This window comes from Mchenga conophoros, linkage group LG23, assembly GCF_057382185.1.
Source record: "Mchenga conophoros isolate Kocher_MC1m ecotype Shallow Benthic linkage group LG23, M_conophoros_male_GT1.1, whole genome shotgun sequence".
NCBI lineage: Eukaryota > Metazoa > Chordata > Actinopteri > Cichliformes > Cichlidae > Mchenga > Mchenga conophoros.
In genome coordinates this window covers 35,653,803-35,673,401 of record NC_140547.1, presented here as the reverse complement: position 1 = coordinate 35,673,401, position 19,599 = coordinate 35,653,803, and the positions used below count along the sequence as shown (strand labels likewise).

Below are 19,599 nucleotides of genomic sequence, written 5' to 3'. Positions count from 1 at the left end.
TGCATCATAATTATGCAAATTAAAACAATTGCTGTAAATGTCCACTTTATATTTTTCAGTACAAAAACTAAAATTTTCAAAATTTCCAATTTAGTGCAAGATGTCAGATTCCATGGTGATTTTTTTATATCAGCAATTGCCAAATTAACGAGTATGCTAATGTTAAATTGATGTAAGGTTAAAGGTGATAGGGGCGATCGTGGCTCAAGAGTTGTGAGTTTGCCTTGTAATTGGAAGGTTGCTGGTTCGAGCCCTGGCTCCGACAGTCTCGGTTGTTGTGTCTTTGGGCAAGACACTTCACCCGTTGCCTACTGGTGGTGGTCAGAGGGCCCGGTGGCGCCAGTGTCCGGCAGCCTCGCCTCTGTCAGTGCGCCCCAGGGTGGCTGTGGCTACAATGTAGCTTGCCATCACGAGTGTGTGTTTTACCAAAGGTTAAAACATCTACACAGCAGAAAAGACAAAATAATACATCATAAAAATAACTTCCACAAAACGTTTTCCTTTTTGTTTGTTGGTTTGTTCAGTACTTCTACCAAGCTTTCCTCTGAGATGCCTATACTGAGCATGTGCATACCATGTTTATAGTAGTAGTTTGTACAGTAGGAATGAGTCCTAAAATCAGGAGATTAATTGGCCCTTTGTACTTCTGGTTACTTCTCTGGAAGTCCAAGATTGTTTGTTTTTGAAAGCCTGAAATAAGGTCAACACAAGCTTTAAGTGTTTTTATGGAGATTTTTTTCGTTTGCTACAACATAAAGCACATAAATAATACCCCACTTATAGATTTTGAAGCTAGTACATTTTCCAGAGAAGGTGTTTGCTAACACGTTGTTAAATGGGACTACAGACGTTGTTGAGGACATTCATTGTCAGCACACCAAACACAGGAGCATAGTGGTTAAAGTCATGCAACTGTGACGTCATTTCTTTATAGGTCAGCTTTAGCTACTTCTTGCTATTAGATTTACTCTTCCAAAATCATAAGGCTTAGAAAGAAATGTGTTACTTACAAATAGAAGTATCATAAGCTTCCCCATAGAGCATGTTTTCTCACCAAAACAAAAAAAACATTTGAAAAAGAAAAAAAAAACATATAATCAAAATCTCAACCTTGCAACTACAACTGCTCTGGTCTACCTTATTCAGGTATCAGTCATCTTCAAATTTTCCTTTTACTACCCAAATAAATCATGAACCTAAATTGTTGCTTTGTTTGATATTGTGTGATATTAGAGCTGTAAGTTCAAAAGCACATGAAAATGTGTGATTGTCTTTCTAGGGATTCTAAAATGTAAAAAATATAGGGTGAATTAAGGGCAGTTTTGGAAAATATTTGAATTTATGGCTTTAAAATAATTTATTTTTACATAACACTGATGATGAATCTGAGGTGGAATGGCTGTTATGTCGTTTTTCAAGGAGAAGTACACCATTTCATCTAAAATAATCCCCAAACCATTTTTGTAACATTCAAGTGATTATTTTGTATCAAACATTTGAGCACTGCCCCACTGTTCAGCACATTAAAAGCCTAATTCCAAAAAACAAAATATAAAATTGATTTTTTTGTTTGTTTTTTGTGTGTCGTGTTTTTTTTTTTTCCATCATATCGATGTTCCCATCAACGGTGTCTGTTACTTAAACTTGTGTGGTGTATGACATTTAGTGTTAACTTCCTGTACAGTGCTTGACTGCATAACTGGCCTATACCATGACACTGATGCAGGCACACTGTTTTAATTATGTGGGTTGAAAGGTAGAGCTTAGCAAAGAAAAAAAAAGTAGCTTTCATTCTTACTCATGAGTGGAAGAACCCTTAACTCACCCTGATAAGAACAATGATTATTATAACAATTTTTACAGTAATTAAGAAGAAACCCAGAAGCTGGTGCGCCTCAACATGCTAAGTATGTGGAAATCCTGCAGCATGTAAATTATGCAAAACTACAACAGATGATAAATCAACCTTGTCAATAAACCAGCTCCAATAAATAAAAACCTAAAACCAAATACTTTGTTTTTTTTACTCAACCTCAACCACACTTTATTTAACAAAATAGAAGCAGGTCAAATATCGCAAAGCATATAAATGTAACTTTGAAACACAGCGTTTGAAAGTTATGACAAATCATCAGTGGACTGTGGCACAGTAAATACTCCACAGAATAGACACATAGTCACCCCCAATATATCCCCTCCCTGTGATTGGACAGGAAAACCGAGGAAAGGGAAGCTGGTGGAGGTGGTGGCGTGTTTCGGGGGGGGGGGGGGCAAGGACGAAAATGGTGATGAGGGTGGTGACTGGTTTGTCACAGATCTGCTGAGATGTTAGTCTCCAAGGTCAAGCTGCGTATGATTATGTGGTTTGGGGTAAAGAGGGGAGGGAAAGTAAGGGCGGCTACACGTACATGCAAATGGTCACGCAGCTGCTCTCTCGCGCGCGCTCTCTCTGATTTGTCTTCACACATGCGGGCTGCATGACCGTGCACGCGCGGTCCTGCACGCACGCACAAAGGGGGCCGACAGACAAAAGAAAAAAAAGCAGGAAAAATGATTCAGCACCATGAACAGCGCTAGCTTGAATTGTAGGCCTACTTGTGGGGGGAAGAAGAGGTAAGGTGAGGGGCAGTATGGGGGATGTAAGCCCGTCTAAACATCGTCTCTGTACACTCTCATCGTGGCCATGGTAAGTTTTGACCGAATTAGCCTGAACTCGTGTCGAAATTAAGCATATTGGAGTGGGTTTTGTAAAAGAAAATCAGTTGGCAAAGTGAAAACCAGTGCTAGGGTTTTACATAACAAACATTAAGTCAAAAGACAAAAATGCTAATTGCACATTCCTCGCTTCTGTTTGAGCTACTGCAGAGTTAAAGAATTGATTTTCTTTTTTTCAAACAAGCCCCAGCTATTTTAATGCTTGTTTGTTGTTGTTTTTGTGTTGTTGTCATTGGGTTTTGTTTCGTTTTTGTTTTTTTGTTTGTTTGTTTGGGGGGGGGGGGGGGGGGTTGGGGGGGGGGTGGTCATCGTTCTTCTTTGTTTTAAATTCAGGTAAAGCAATATAGGCTATAAGCAGCATATCCCATGACAATAGCTGAGCTCTGGGAAGAGAAAATAGCAATAAAACAGGTATTCAGTCATGGCATTGTTGTCATGAGCTCACAAAAACCATGCGGCCCCTTCAAGAAGAGTAGCTCAAGTTCAAAAGTGAATAATTTGAAAGCAAAAAAAAAGACATCTTGCTTTATGTAGTTACCTCTGCGTTATGTTTGTATGTAGGTACCTTTGTTTGATTTCTTTCTTGCTGTAAAATGCTCCAGCTTGCCTCACTTCTCTCCCAGCCACAAAAAACAAAAACAAAAAACCCCGCCTCTTTCAAGCACGTTTTGTCCTAAATACAGTGACTTCTCCTATTTGGACAAGATTAGATGGCTTTACAAAAGCTCACAATATAATGAAAGTGAATCATAGCCATAAGCTTTTATGTGGAGGAATACATTTTTTTTCCTGACATTAAAAAACAGCGTTCTATCTATGTCAGTCTACCTTCGCTGTTTACATCGAATTGCATTAGCTCAATTGAAAACACTTCTTTGCTTTTGAAAAAATATGACAGTATAAACCCCCCACCCCCATACCCCCAACTTTTTAACTTGTTGCAATGTTTTTTTGTTTATTTATTTGTTTTGTTTTCTTCCTCTCACCCAAAGCAGGCTATATTCATTGACACATAAATAAAAAGAAGAAGAAGAAGAAAAAAATAAGGTTAAAAAAAACACACTGTTATTTTTAGCTACATTAACTTTGCAGCATAAGCATCTGAGTGACGTTAATTGGTCATGCTCATCTGCATGTCGGAATATCTGAACAATTGGCACACCATAAAATAACACAGTTTTACATTCATAAAGGAGATGATGAGTGCGCAGACGTGGGTTTCTTTTTCTTTTTTTTCTCTCTTTTTGTTCAAAATCTGCGCCACTTAAATAACCCCAAATATTCATCGACAATCAAAAAAAAATGATAACAAACAGAAAAAAAGAACATGCACTGACAGCTTCACTTCCATCACACTCCTCTTCCTCCTCTTCATCCCTCCTTTTATGTTTTTGTTTCGCCAAACAAGTTCAAAACAACAAATACAAATCCTAACTGCAGGTTCACAAAAAAATAGAGAAATGGCACTTTGTAATAGTCATATATAACTCTTAATATCTATATATAGTCGTCATATTGATATAACATGAGAAGGGGTCGAGTTGGCTCCTTTTTACGCTTGTTTGTGGTGGTTATGGTTTCCCCTCTCCGTCGCGCGCCCGTCTCTCTGGCTGTGTGTGTGTGTAGGTGTGTGTGTGTGTGTGTGTGTGTGTGTGTAGGTGTGTGTGTGTGTGTGTGTTGAAACCATGCGAAATATCTTCATGCAGATTATGATACATCGGGTCCGAGTATTTACATTTACATTCATGCGCTCGTGCACCATTCCCTCGGGGACGGGTCCTCGGTCCTTGAATCCACACACACGCGCTCGCTCTTTGAATTATTATTATTATTATTATTATTATTATTAATAATAATAATAATATTACTGTTGTTATTCTCTCTCTCTCCCCTCGTTTCTGTCTTGCAGAGATCTGTGGTCCGATTGCGGCAAAAACAAAATAAAAAAATCCGACTACTGGGAGGGAGAGAGAAAAGGGGAGGGATGGGTTGTAGCCTTTTCTTTGGGGGGGGGGGGGGCTTGGCATATACATATATTACAGAGTGGGGTGAGGAGGGGCAGGGGGGCTGTGCAAGCAGCAGCAGCAGACTTGGTTCAAATGGATAAAATATAAAGTTCGTATGTGTATCTGTCTCTTTGTGTGTGTGTTTGTAATCCAGGGAAGGGAGGGGGGCATCTTTCCTTTTTACGCATCGTTTGTCGTGGAGAGATGCGTGCTGCAGTCGAAGCCCCGGTGCGCGCCCCCGTCCGCGTGATAAGACCCGCTGTGCCAGTACGAAGAGTCGCACACAGTCTGCAGGGAATTGATCTCGGACGCGGAGGAGTTTCCGTCCCTCCGCTTCGACCTCTTTCGGTTCCGCAAAATAAACACGAGCATCCCCACCACGGTGAACGCGGACGTGACGAACACCAGCAGCAGACCGGGCACGAGCACCGAGATGGAGACCCTGTTGGGCTCCAGGTAGGAGTTCGAGCGCGTCCCCGAGTCCTGCGCGAAAGTGCTGTTTTTGGACAGCGACGTCGGGGAGACGTAGAGCTTGGGGCACAGCAGGTCGTTCCGCACGTAGCGGAAGTCTCGCTTCCAGAACTCCTCCGGCGACTCGCACTTGAGGTCGCTCACGATCACGTCGGCCCCCAGCTTCTCTGTCCACTGCTTGAAGGGCACGATTTTGCACGAGCAATCCCACGGGTTCCCGTGCAAATCGATCTGGATGATCGAGTTGAGCTGGTCCAGCACGCCTGCCACGGGGAGATAGGGGAAGTAGTTGTTGTGCAGGCTGATCTTAGATAAAGAAATCCCAAGGAAAGCATCCGCGGGTAACGATTTGAGCAAGTTGTTGTTGAGGAAGAGAACCCTCAGGTTCGGCATGGGGCTAAACGCGCCCGCAACTACGAGCTGGATGTCGTTGTATTCCAAACTGAGATATTCCAAATTCACGAGGCCCACGAACATCTCCGTCACCAGCGCGTCCAGGTAGTTCTTATCCAAGTACAGCCACCTGAGCTCGCTCTGGTTTTGAAACGTGCCGTTGTCGATCACCTTGATGTTGTTCGCGCCCAGGTCGAGCAAGTTGAGGCTCGCATAGCCGAGCAGCTGGTTTTTCTTCACCGCGTGGATGTTGTTTTCTCTCATGTTGAGCTCGTGAGCGGCCAGGGGTTTGGGTTTGAGGTTGGACAGGTTCTCGATCTTCTTGCCCTCGCAGTTGACCCCCAGCCCCTGCCTGGAGCCCACCAGCTTGCACTTGCACGGCTCGGGGCACGTCACGTTGCGCAGCTGCTGTTGCTCCCTGTCCACACCTGCCGCCACTGGAGTGGGTTTCGTTTTCAGCTGCCAGTTCTCACGAGATTTAGAGTGGTTCTTGTTGGACCCGTGGCCTCCTGGCGTCGGGGGCCTGCTGGCATTTCCGCTGGGCTTGTAAGGCGTCGGGTGCGTGTCGCGGGCCATGGAGGTCTCCTCTTGGGTGGGAGGGGCCACCAGGCTGCTGTCCACGCCGGCGCTCTGCGAGGGGCACAGATCCGCCTCTGACGTCTCGTTCAGGTCGCTGCCCTGCAGCCTGGTGGGAGCCTCGCATATCACCCTCCCAATGAGCGCGTTCCGCGGTATGTTCTCCAGCCACTCCTTGAGCGAAACCAGGTCACAGTTACAGTCCCACGGGTTGTCCTCCAACAAAACCTCCGCAATGCCCGGGATCTGCTCCAGGATCCCTTCATAAGGCAACGTTTTGATTCGGTTTCCGCGCAGGTCGAGATGCGTAATGGGCACATGTTGAAACACGTTCACGGGCAACGCGCTGATGAGGTTGTCGTTAAGTATCAACACTTCAAGTTTATTTAGGTCCCTGAAAACGGCGGGGTCAATATCCCTCAGTAGATTAAAATCAGCTTGGAGATATTCCAAGTCGTCCAAGCCCAGAAACGTGCTCTTCCTGAACGATCTGATCTTATTGTTATTGATGTGCAGCCGCTTAACCAGCTGAAGTCCCAGGAAGGCGCCGGGCACGATGTCGTGCAAGCCGTTGTTTTCCAAATGCAGACTCACGGCGTTGTAAAAGTTGGCGAACTCGTTGGGAAAGAGCCTAGAGAGAGAATTCCCGTGTAGCAGCAAGTGATAAAACTGCGAGCTGGGGCCGGTGAGCTGCTGCAGAGTGGTGAAGCTCCTCTTTTCGCAGTCTATGTGTAGGTCTCCCTCCACCTCGTTGCAGGAGCATATCTGCTCCTTGCAAACGTCCCTTGTAACGTTTCCACTGGCGAGACAAAGAGCGGCTTTCAGCAGGACGATCCAAAGCAGCATTTTTTCAACGTGGACGACTCATTCCCGGATTCAAGACGCGGCGCGAGCTGGGGGTCTGGTCTGCATCAGCGGGAAGGAGGGAAGCAAAAAAAAAAAGGGGGGGGGGGGGAGAAAAGAGGGAGAGAGAGAAATACAGATATTTACGGAAGGGGGGAGAGAGATAAGGCAGTCTTTTTATCACACATCCACGCTGCGTCTAACCTGCTCTCGTGTCCACTCTTCCAGTTTTGTTTCCTCTCTGTTCCCCCCACGAATCCAAAAACACAAACATAAACGTCTCTTTCAAGTCGACCGAGTCCTCACAGCCTCGCAGGGTTCGGGGATATAATCGGAAGAAAAGCGGAAAGAAAAGAGCGTCAGCGGAGTCCGGCTCATCTTTTCGTTTTTTTCTTTGCTTTTTCAGGTCGTTTAACACTGACCTTGGCAGTGATGGAGAGAGGGGGGAAGGTGGTGGTGGTGGGGGGGTAAAAACGAACAAATCCGTGGCTTTTTCCTCCCACCGGTTGTGTTACTGAGCGCTGCGGCGGCGGTGGCGGCTTCGTCGGGAGCTGTCCGCTCTCCCCCCGGTGCTGAATTCACTCCCAGCGCTGGGGCTTCACAGGCGGTCCCACCACTGCAAAACACCGGCATCCCCCCCTCACATCCCTCGGCGTCTCGCCTGGCTCGTTTGCGCCGATTTTTTTTCCTTCTTCTTCTTCTCCTCAACACCAGTACCAACTACAACCTCTCTCTCTCTCACTCCCTCTCCTTTTCTCCCCCCTCTTCTTCTTCTTCTTTTTTCTGGCAAATTCAGGAATCACAAAAAGAGGAACGCGGAGACTGCGTTCATCCTAGCGCGGTGCTCTAAGAAAGATCTGACACCCTCTACTGAGCTGTAATGGAAAAAAAAAATCCGTCGACTGACTGAGGGAATGCTGAGGAGAGAGAGAAAGGAGGGGGATCGCTTTTCGAACCCCCTTGGAAGAAGAAGAAAACTCACTTTTGTTTCTTTCTTTTGCTTTTAGGGCTTTCGGTGTTTTCGAATTTTCCATCCAGCGGCACAAAAATCAAACACGCACAATAAGATGCTTCTTCCACGAGAATTCTCACAGCTCGCAGCTACACGGTGAAAGTGTCCAACCCGGCATCGTCAGAAAAATACACGGGTGAGATCTTCACAGTAAGGATCGTGATAGCTCAGCCTTCTTTCTCAGAAAGAAGAAGGAGGCATTAGTTTGTCCCTGCAGAGCCTCCACTGTCACAGTCCGGACTTTCGACCCGTTGCTTCTGAGAAACACTGTTGAATGCAGTAAAAACAATTATCCGGTACAGGCATGGCTCAGCCCGCGCAGGGAGGGAAAAGAAAGCAAAAAAAAAAAAAAAAATCAGCAGAGAAACAGTTGACTATACAACAAACGATGCGTCAGTGTGGAACCCTATATGCGCATGTGTGCGTGACGTTCTGTATCACCCCCCCCCCCACACACACACACACACACACACACACACACACACACACACACACACACACACACACAGAAATTCCTTTACAAAAAAAGTAGAAAGGAATAGCAACAAAAACACAAAGCCAGGAGTGTTTTCAGCATTTTCTCATCTACCATCCACTCCACTGTTTAAGATTATTACATCAGCTGTAGGAGGGCTTGGGGGGAGGGGGCGATGTTGGGGAGGGGTGTGGGGAGCACAGGACAGTTGAGGTAGTTATCCCTCCACTCCACCACCACACACACACACCCTCCACCCCATCCCCCTCCCCCTCCTCCATCTGCAGTGCTCAGTTGGAATTGAGAGCGTGACAGAAAATGGGCATGCTAAGTTACACCTCCTCTGTGTGTGTGTCTTTCTCTCTCTGTCTCGCATTCTCTGACACCATTTTTTTTTTTGTGCAGAGAGGAAACAATGCAGACGCACACACACGTGCAATGAGACACCAGCCCAGGAGTCAGGAGACTCCAGCAAGCCTCACAAATAATCAGCACATCATTAGGGCCACCTACATGTGGCTGGAAAGTGTTCCCATTATGGCCAGTTGACTGCTTATGGTTCCTCCCTGCCCACCTGTCTATCTGTCTGCCTGTGTTTTGCGTTGTTTCTTTTTTTTGTTTTTCCTGGCGTTACTTGGTCTGCATACGTGTTGGTTTGCCCATCTCCTTCATTTCCTGTCTTTTTGTTTCTTCCTGTCTGTCTGAACTTGCTGGTATGTCTCTCTCTCTCAGATCTCTTTATCGGTGGCTTGAGGAGAGAATTTGCTTTACTCAATACCCACTGTTACAAAGTGCTGCCACATATGTGACTTCCTTCAGTATTTGGACTCGTGATATTTGAAGTGATTCAAACTGCTGACCCAGAAGTTCATTTTTGTCCTCTGTGGGGGACATGACTCTGAGACTTGTAGGTCAAGCACCTTTTATGCAGTTTGGTTGATTTCTTCAATCCTGTCAAGAGGACAGTGTGGCATTACCAGAGCTTCCGGTGTAGCTAACACAGCATATTAGCTTTCTTTTCAAAATGGCAGACATTGCAGTTTCCACATTTTTTAACAGATGCTACGTTTCTGATGCTAAACCCAAATTCTTTCTTCCGCATCAGAGTCTTAAAATAATTGCAAGTTTCCAAAATCTTACTAAAACAAATTTAACCCTCTCAAAGCGAGACTTTTATTTAGTGTCCCTTGCAGTGGACAACAGGATTCACTACCTCTCATTCTCAACCTGTGCCCATGATTCAGGAAAGGAAGGGTTGAATGAGGCACAAATTACTTTATTCAGAATTGTGGAAGGGTAATCAGACTTTGAGCTTTCAGAGATGAGGTGGAGGAGGACCAGACATAAGAGCAGGTAGGTGGCAGCTTGGAGGAGGTGCCCACTGTATAAGCTGTGCCTCTGAAGTTGTGGCATTGGGTTTCCCTGACACAAACTGCTATGAAATCTCATACCTTCAGAGTTGCAGCTTATACCTTACTTCTAATCCATAATGGACTTCAGAGATCATCATTTTGCTCCTTCCTACAAGCTCTTCAAGTGTTGGTATGTCCTATTCTGAGGTTTGATACCAGAAATCCAGATGAAAACATTACATCACATCCTATCATTCAGTGATCAAGCAAGACCCCATGTCCACTGCAAAAACAGAGGATAAAAAGTGAAAAAAAAAACAATTTTGAAAAAAAAAATACTGTAGCATGTTTCTTTCAACCATATTAATAAAGAAAATTCAAAATATGAAACTTTTTTTTCTTCTGGATCTCAGGAGGATAATTCTCCTGTATCTCTTCCTCTCCCCAGCTACATTAACCCCTCTAGCAGCAACCAAAACCTCAAATATGATCAGGCAATATTTACCGAAGGAGAACGACACACGGAACGAACAAGATCCAGGCAGCTTGGGGAAGTCTTTGGTGAGGATGGGTGTCCTAGTACTGACAAGAGGAGGTGAGACACCAAGAAGGGGAAAGGGAAATGACAGCTCAAGAAATTCAGATAAATTATCTCCAGTTTTTTGAAAAAAAAAAGTGCACTTTTTGCTCCAACATATCATTGCTGCAGTGCAGAATCAGATATTTGAGACAGATCATGTCCATCAGTGAAGTTCCTCACTAAAGCAGCACACCCTTTTACGTAAGTTTGCTAAAGATTTGAGTCTTTCCTGTGCTGTGGAGTAAGCAGAGCTTTGCGTTTCTATCCGTCCTCGCCTTCATCCCAGACTCTCCTTCACACTTAGGGCACGTCTGTTGTGTTTAATGAATGTTTTGTTTGCCATCTTTCGAATAGGCGCAGAGTCCTGCTGTGGGGCCGATCAAACCATGCGAGCGATGTGTTCAATCCAAACTAAGTAACTGATTGTCAGCTCGGGTCCCTGGCATGCAAAAAGCAAACAGGCTGAGGGCGGACGGTCAGGCGGCCAAGGCAAGGACACATCACTCATTCACACTAATTAATTGGATATATGTGTGTGTGTGTGTGTGTGTGTGTGTGTGTGTGGAGGGGGTGTGCATGTGGGTGGTGTGGGGGTGTTAATGTGTAGGAGGGTGTTGGAGAGAAAATTCCTACTGATTTGTTTTGGTGCACATGAAGTGCGCTTCCTGAAAGCGTAAAAAAAAAGAAAAGAAAAAAGATCACCTCCTGCGTGCATGCATCATATGTAGCGAATGCCTCCTCTTATTTACAGCAGGTGGGTGGACTAGTACAAACATAGCTTAGTTACGCTCGAGCGTCTCGTTTCCACTAAAGAAAACAAAGAGATAAACAATTCTGACTTTACTTTAGCTTGACTCAGTCCTTGTAGGGCAGACATTTAGACTCTGATATAATCCCCCAAACAGGATAAATCATATTTGTATCAGGAAAAAAAAAGCCCTCATCTTGAAGTCAAAACTAATTGGATTATGAATATGAATGTATCCCAAGGAATAATTGCATGGGGGTTTCAGCATTATGATGTGATGCAGATACTGTCGGGTTGCATTAGTGTGATGCGGGAACAGATGAGCTCATACGTCACTTGCATACACAGTCGCCGGGGCTGCAGTGCAAGTCGGGCTCAGCATCGCATGCAAGAAAGGTGAGGACGTGCTTGTGTTTATTTACTATGACTAGGGTCAACTGTGGGGATAGGCCACATTAAAACCTAATGGGCTAATCCCAGTTGTTTTGCCATAAACAGCCATGAACCACCATGGCTCCCTTGGCTCCTGTGCATTTGCTCTGGTCCATCCCATGGCTGCTCGATTTTAAATTGTTATGTCTCTTGCACCATTCCACAGCTGTTTAGGGATTGTTGCTGTGCACTGATCTGTTTGGAGAGGCCACTGTCATCAGGGAGCACCAGTGCAATGTTCCATTCAAAACACTTTTTTATTAATTTGTATCATACTTTTAAAATTGCAGAGTTGCAGAGTTAAAGATACCTAGAGTTTCACTGGTAGTGACGAGGAGGGATTGGATTTGTACTTTTAGCTGTGCCTTTAGATGAATATTCCCTTTGTCTGCTCCTGGTGCTGGGTGTTTTGGTACTGCTGACTCTACTACGGTGGCCCTGAAGAATCAAACACACTGCAACTTAAGAAAACACGAGAAAAGAGAAAAATGCTGCAAAAACAAAAACAAAAAAAATTAAGTGTTTTTGAGGAGACAGGAATGTGATAGAAGTGACAAGAGAACGATAAACAATTAATAGCAAACTTGTATCTACAGTATTATATGACTCATGCAATTAAAACACACATTACCTGGCATATTTTTCTCCCGATGAACAACAATGAATCCTGCACTTTTTACGAATGTCCCAGTCCCATGTTTTGTTTTTTGGGAACAGCTTTTCCCAAAAACATTTGCTCCCAATTTCTTTTTATCTACTTCCTTTATGTTTTATACAAGTTTCTTTGTATTTATTTCTATTTCCACTTTGCTTTATTCAATTCCCTTTATGTTTGAGTTTTGTGCGCTTATTTTTTCTGTTTCCTGGTGTTTTCTTAAGGTGCTATGAATTGGAACTGTCAGGACCACCATACTTTACAGACAACACACACTATGTGAGATTAGAACTTCAGAATTGGATGACCTGTTCCCCTGTCATATTTGATACCATTTACCTGCAAATCATTATTCCTGCTTAAGGGCAAGTTTTGTCTCATCCTCGAAAGTCAAACTTCCACCATATCATGCTTTGAAACAGTCCTGAAACCTGTCAGTATGCTGGCCTATTCTCAAAAGGCACCAAGGCAGACATCACTGGAACCGCAGTGATGAAATGGAGGTAAATGTCATTTAACAGCTGTTAGTAAATATGAGTAAAATGTGCAAAGAACTCTGCCAAGTGGCCTTTAGTGGCTCCAGAGGGATTTGCATGAAGTCTGATATACGGCTGTAAGTGAGGTCACCCTCTCCCGACATCCTTGCATGCTTGAGGTTAGCATCTTGGGCATCACATTAGCAGCTGCTAGCAAAACACATCCAAACTTGAGTGTGTGCATGTGTATCAAGAGGAATTTTATAGTTTAATAGGTCAGATTTACTTTAACTACTCTCCATTCTTTTGACAAGGTCTGGTTTTCCTGATGAGTGTTCTGAGATACCTTTCATACTATTATTGACATACAGGGATAACTGTTATAGAATTTGCCTTCTAGATAATTATAGAGCTTCATGAAATCCCATAGTTCAGAAAGCGTATTAGCTATTGCTTTTCAAATGCTTCATGTAATTGTTGTATACATGGCGCAATTCCCACAGAGAAAAACCAACAGTGAAGCCAATCAATAGCTTTCAGTCAGGCAGTGATGCTGTGCTACAAGATTGCTTGCAATTTCCCACTCCCATTCTGAAACTCATATCTGATGAGTATTTCTAACTGGCCATAATTGGCAATCACCTACGATTTGTCGTGCAACGTGCAGTGTCATACTTTGAAGTGTTTTATGGTTCCCTGAGTAAATGTATTTATCAAAAAGACGTCTTTTTAAATAAACTTTGATGCATTTTTCATACCTGCTTAACAGAGACCTTTCTGAGTTTAATCCTTCCCCAAGAGATACTGCGTATTTAAAGAATCCAGGGATTTTATCAGGCTGAGACAATATTTTATTTATTTTTTTGGAAAGTCCACCTGACCTTCCCTCGGGCTTGTATTTCAAGACTTTTTTTTTTTAAATCTCAGCTGATGAAGACATTTGTGGGGTGTATGAGCTGGCCTGGTGCAAAATCAACAAAACCTTGCTGTTTTATCTAAACTTCTCCCTTTAGCGGTTTCCAGCAAATCATCTTGTCAAACAGCAATTACGATCTTTGCTTTTAGCGTCCAAATCGGAAGCTGAGATTTTTCTTTTTAATTTTTTATCACTTTATTCTCTAGACTAAACATGTGCCGCATCAGCACTGCCCCCAATGTCCTCCAGATGTGCATCACCAGGACATGCACTTTCTCCCGAGGCTTCAGAGGCAGGAGGCTTTGAGAGACTGAAATACTCTTCAGGTAATTACAGAAAGGTCAGCAACCATGTTAAGCTTGTTTTCACATCAGCATGTCGAGCTCAGTGTGTGTGGACAGCATTCAAAATAAGCCATGGCTGTTTAGGGTTTGTGGTGATTCATGCGTAGGGAGTAAATATCTTTTCATCACAGAGTAGATTAGTTGAACAGGAGGAGGACGGCGCTAATACAAAATTAAGTGCCATCTAATATTATACCAAACCTTAGATTAAATTTTTTTTTCTTAATGCAGTGCCCTTCTCATAGAGTGTAACCCATATTTTTGTTTTTACACTTTATAGACATGCTCTAAACATATCTATCTTACTAACTATATAACAAGTGAAGGTACCACTTTACAATAAGGCTCCCCTTATAGATGCTAATAAATAGTTTATAGCTATATTATTAATTAATTTGTAAATGCTTTATAAACCATTATTAATGGTTTATTATGCATTAGTTAAGGGTGAGAAAGAGGAAAAAAACTGACCGGTTTCTTGCCAAATAGTGAGCCAAATGTGTTCACCTATATATTTCATCTAGAGTTGCTATATTAAACATTTCAGACTAAGTTACTATCCTGTAAGCACAATCAGCATTTGTAAACATATTTTTTATCATATAAAATTGTACTTCAGAAATGCATTATAAATATCCACAACTATCAATCGGAGCTTTGTTGTAAAGTGTAAAGCATAAAACCATTTATTAATGAATAATAAATATTTATAAATGCCAAATGGGAGCCTTATTGTAAAGTGTAAAGCATAAAACCATTTATTAATGAATAATAAATATTTATAAATGCCAAATGGGAGCCTTATTGTAAAGTGTAAAGCATGACACCATTTATTTATGACTAATAAACATTTATAAATGCCAAATGGGAGCCTTATTGTAAAGTGTAAAGCATAACACCATTTATTAATGACTACTAAACATTTATAAATGACAAAAGATAGCTTTGTCGTAAAGTTTAAAACATGTCAACATTTATTAAGGACTAATAAACATTTATAAATGCCAAATGGGAGCCTTATTGTAAAGTGTAAAGCATAACACCATTTATTAATCACTAATAAACATTTATAAATGACAAAAGATAGCTTTGTCGTAAAGTTTAAAACATGTCAACATTTATTAATCACTAATAAACATTTATAATTGCCAAAAGTGAGTCTTAAATGTATAATGTCACCATTTATAACACTTAGACCTAAATTACAATCAGTGCTTGAAATAACATTTAACTACTGTCAAAAATGGCAATGTATTGTAAGAGTAACACATGTAACATTAAATGTGTTTTTTAAAACACCAAACAGTCACCCACTCCAAAAAAAGTTCATGCCAGACTGGTTCAAACTGGAAATATTTTTTGAAATGTCCTTAAATAAGCGTCCCAGTGGTCCATCAGGGTGTCGCGCTCCAGTTCCTCCTTAAGAAAAGTCAGTTTCTCTCGCTCCTTGTTAAGAAGGGCAGTTGCAGTAGGGGCAGGATTAGAAGAAGAATCTAAAGAACAAACAATTATTAAATTACAATACTAAAATAATTTATAATCTAAACTTGGGAAACTCAAATAAAATATAGATTAAAAACGGTTACAACTTGAATTTATAAAAAGCCACTTTGTAAAAATTATGTTATATACACATGTGGTGGTTCAGACATTTCTAAAACAAGGCAAATAATTCTTATGTGTACTGCCTTACCAGGGTGTTTAATATAAATTTAATGATGCACATAAACAAAACTAAAAATATACAACTAAGTGATATCAATCGTTTGGAATAACCAATAGTAATAGAGCTATTCACATGTTATGTGATGTTAGTTAGCCACTGTAGCTAGCAGCCAAATGGCTCGGTAGCTAGCTAGCTAGCATTATACTCACCTTCATGTCTAACTGCTGACGTCGTTGGCTTAGTGCACTCTAGATCATCCAGTCTCTGCTTTTTGTATCTCTTCGAACGTGTGCTAACTGTGTAAGTCGCAGACGCACACAAATTTTTATCTTCTGCTCCATCCATGGCGCAGCAACTTGAACGAGCGCCTTCAGTGTGTCTGTTCGTGCCCCTTTGGCTTGACCTTCCAGAGCGCTCCACTGCCTGTCACGCTCTGAGAGGAGGGGCTTTCCTTAATAAAGTTAACTGTGATTGGATGGTTGTATAAGCTCCTCTGCATTTAAATTAAATTTGTTTTCCCTCCCTTTGGCAGCAGAACATATTTTTTTAGCATGAATCCAGCGGGTTAGATCTACATAACAAAGTCGGAGATACATTATAACAGGTGAGACAATCCTCTTTTTTGCGTGGGACTATTTTTGATTATAGGGCTTGTTTTATATAGCATGTGAAGTTCTTTAACTCTGAACCGATTTGCACTAGACTCCCATAGAGTATTTTACGGTGTTTCGAGGTGATAATAAAATAAATTACTCATTTTTTTCCACCAGAATGTCTTTGGGAATGAGATTGCGCGCCAGAATAGAAGGAAAACAAACTAAATATAAGGCACTAAGGCTCATTAAATGGCTGCAGAAGAAACACCTGCTAAAAAAGAAGCTTAGCTGTCCTGTTTGTCACCATAAGATGAAAATGATTTCCGTGGTGAAGAAAGACCAATATATGTGGTATGTATAATGCATGATAATGTAGTACATGTAGTAAATATAACAAAATATTTCGGTTATCAATGCAAGAGGGAGCATTAACCTCTTTTCATTATTATTTTCTTCATACTTAATTTTGTGATTATCTTTTCAATTAATGCTCTTGTTTAAGGGTCCATTTCTTTACTTAACTCATTGATATGTTCTCAGGTGCTGCAAAAGAGCAAGTCATAGGAAAGTTTCCAGAACAATTAGAACTGGCTCCCTCTTTGAGAAATCAAAAACATCTCTTTTCAGTTGGATGAAGTTCATTTACAGGTATATGTAGATGTAGACATTAATAGCAATGCACCTTTCATAATTGAACACCAATACGAGACTTGTGAAATAAAATTAGGGCCTCAGTAAGTAATAATTGCCTCAATTTCTATCACAGATTTTCACAAGGGCTCAGGCTCAGACAAATAGATTTGATCGATGATGAAGTGGCTGGCAGCTCCAGAACACTAAGTAGCATGGCAAGACACATTCGACATGTTTGTATACGTGCAATTAAAAGACACAGAATAAACAATGGACACCGTCTTGGTGGTGACAGAGAATTTGTGGTTATAGATGAAAGCTGTCTCCATCATCAGCGAAAGGTTGGTAAACTCTCAGACAGGTTTGTTAGAATCAATGCAGATCTGACTGTGTCCTCTAAACATGGAAACCTTTACCATAAGTAAAAAAAAATAGTAGAAGCAACCATCTTTTTGAATGTTTCTTTGTAGATATTTAATTTCATTCTTTTTCATTTTAATTCTGTTTAATTTTATTCTTTTTGTTTTCAGTATGCACGTGGACGCTTTGGAAATGCATGGAAAAGGAAGAAATGGGTATTTGGAATGATGGGAATTAAAGACAAAAGGCGAAGGCTCATGTTAAAACTTGTTGAAAAACGATCAAGGCGCCACCTTGTTCCTCTGATCAGACAGCATGTTAAGTTGGGTAGTGCCATTATCAGTGATGAGTGGAGAGCCTACAAGAATGTTTTGACAAACATAGGGTACAGACATTACACTGTAAATCACAGCAGGTGGTTTGTAGATCCTCAATCTGGCAGTCATACACAGCATATCGAAAGGGCTTGGATGACCATCAAAGGACATGTCCGTAGACTAAGAGGAAATCGCACTGAGAAGTTGCTGGAGGAACACCTGATGGTTCTTGAGTGGTCATCTTGGCTTGGTTCGCGACACCCTGATGGACCACTGGGACGCTTATTTAAGGACACACAAAAAATATTTCCAGTTTGAACCAGTCTGGCATGAACTTTTTTTGGAGTGGGTGACTGTTTGGTGTTTTAAAAAACACATTTAATGTTACATGTGTTACTCTTACAATACATTGCCATTTTTGACAGTAGTTAAATGTTATTTCAAGCACTGATTGTAATTTAGGTCTAAGTGTTATAAATGGTGACATTATACATTTAAGACTCACTTTTGGCAATTATAAATGTTTATTAGTGATTAATAAATGTTGACATGTTTTAAACTTTACGACAAAGCTATCTTTTGTCATTTATAAATGTTTATTAGTGATTAATAAATGGTGTTATGCTTTACACTTTACAATAAGGCTCCCATTTGGCATTTATAAATGTTTATTAGTCCTTAATAAATGTTGACATGTTTTAAACTTTACGACAAAGCTATCTTTTGTCATTTATAAATGTTTAGTAGTCATTAATAAATGGTGTTATGCTTTACACTTTACAATAAGGCTCCCATTTGGCATTTATAAATGTTTATTAGTCCTTAATAAATGTTGACATGTTTTAAACTTTACAACAAAACTCTCTTTTGTCATTTATGTTTAGTAGTCATTAATAAATGGTGTTATGCTTTACACTTTACAATAAGGCTCCCATTTGGCATTTATAAATGTTTATTAGTCATAAATAAATGGTGTCATGCTTTACACTTTACAATAAGGCTCCCATTTGGCATTTATAAATATTTATTATTCATTAATAAATGGTTTTATGCTTTACACTTTACAACAAAGCTCTGATTGATAGTTGTGGATATTTATAATGCATTTCTGAAGTACAATTTTATATGATAAAAAATATGTTTACAAATGCTGATTGTGCTTACAGGATAGTAACTTAGTCTGAAATGTTTAATATAGCAACTCTAGATGAAATATATAGGTGAACACATTTGGCTCACTATTTGGCAAGAAACCGGTCAGTTTTTTTCCTCTTTCTCACCCTTAACTAATGCATAATAAACCATTAATAATGGTTTATAAAGCATTTACAGATTAATTAATAATATAGCTATAAACTATTTATTAGCATCTATAAGGGGAGCCTTATTGTAAAGTGGTACCCAAGTGAAACATATATACTTGTTAGGTTTAGGTTAATTTAAGGGTTTAGCACTTAGTTGTATTGTTTTAAATGTAGGGGTAAGAATCCTGGGAGTACATTCATCTGATTGCAGTTAGAAAGTTTAACAAAGCGATTGTGTTTATATGTTGCCCCTCCCCCCTTCACAGGGGGTGGAGCAGGCTAACTGCTAACAGAAAAACTTTTTGCTAAAACCTGAGAATGATTCATTAAAATGAAGTCAAACATAATACTGCACCTTACTGTCACTGGCACAAGTCAAAAGCAAAGATCACGTTGAGATGGGTAATGAACAGGTAGACAGGCATGGAGAACAAAAAAGACCAATGACATCTGTTCCACAGCATTTAATGAACAACTTCAAAGATAATTTACATCGATGAAGGCTGCATACACTCAAATCAAGTAAGTTTTCCTTTCTTTTTTCTGAGGCTCCAGGGCAGATAGGTTTACAAAAAAGAGGCCGTGAGAGAGTGGATCCAGCAGGTTCACAAGTAAGGACTTCAGCAAGCACATCAGCAGGACTTTCTACTGAAGAAGAGTAGAAGACAAGCAGGTAAGTATAGGTAAAGTTTGCAAAATGGTTTGGAGCTTAGCTACCATGCAGAGTAG

General features: G+C 41.1%; 2 protein-coding genes across 3 annotated transcripts; one reads left to right on the top strand and one right to left on the bottom strand.

The window, feature by feature from the left end:
• Positions 1–3,933: 3,933 nt before the first annotated feature.
• Positions 3,934–8,435, bottom strand: slitrk1 (SLIT and NTRK like family member 1). Its single transcript, XM_085264317.1, has 2 exons — positions 7,209–8,435; positions 3,934–7,067 (listed from the first exon to the last, which is right to left on the bottom strand). The coding sequence occupies exon 2, from the start codon at positions 7,005–7,007 to the stop codon at positions 4,902–4,904; it is 2,106 nt and encodes a 701-aa protein (XP_085120443.1). The 5' UTR covers positions 7,008–7,067; positions 7,209–8,435; the 3' UTR covers positions 3,934–4,901.
• A 356-nt stretch (positions 8,436–8,791) lies between these two features.
• On the top strand, positions 8,792–18,268 carry LOC146547741 (uncharacterized). Of its 2 annotated transcripts, XM_085264318.1 has the most exons (8): positions 8,792–10,438; positions 10,778–10,912; positions 13,857–13,990; positions 16,193–16,264; positions 16,431–16,607; positions 16,797–16,904; positions 17,023–17,230; positions 17,420–18,268. In XM_085264318.1, the coding sequence occupies exons 5-8, from the start codon at positions 16,432–16,434 to the stop codon at positions 17,882–17,884; spliced, it is 957 nt and encodes a 318-aa protein (XP_085120444.1). In that variant the 5' UTR covers positions 8,792–10,438; positions 10,778–10,912; positions 13,857–13,990; positions 16,193–16,264; position 16,431; the 3' UTR covers positions 17,885–18,268. The 2 variants fall into 2 exon arrangements, with proteins under 2 accessions (XP_085120444.1, XP_085120445.1); XM_085264319.1 differs by lacking the exons at positions 8,792–10,438; positions 10,778–10,912; positions 13,857–13,990; positions 16,193–16,264; positions 16,431–16,607 and having other exon boundaries at positions 16,722–16,904.
• Positions 18,269–19,599: the final 1,331 nt, after the last annotated feature.

Coding starts and splice junctions, on each gene's coding strand:
- slitrk1 (XM_085264317.1), bottom strand. CDS start 7,007: ATGCTGCTTTGGATCGTCCTGCTGAAAGCCGCTCTTTGTCTCGCCAGT.
- LOC146547741 (XM_085264318.1), top strand. CDS start 16,432: ATGTCTTTGGGAATGAGATTGCGCGCCAGAATAGAAGGAAAACAAACT. Junction 16,608..16,796: donor AAGAAAGACCAATATATGTG/GTATGTATAATG, acceptor ATATGTTCTCAG/GTGCTGCAAAAGAGCAAGTC. Junction 17,231..17,419: donor GTCTCCATCATCAGCGAAAG/GTTGGTAAACTC, acceptor TTTTGTTTTCAG/TATGCACGTGGACGCTTTGG.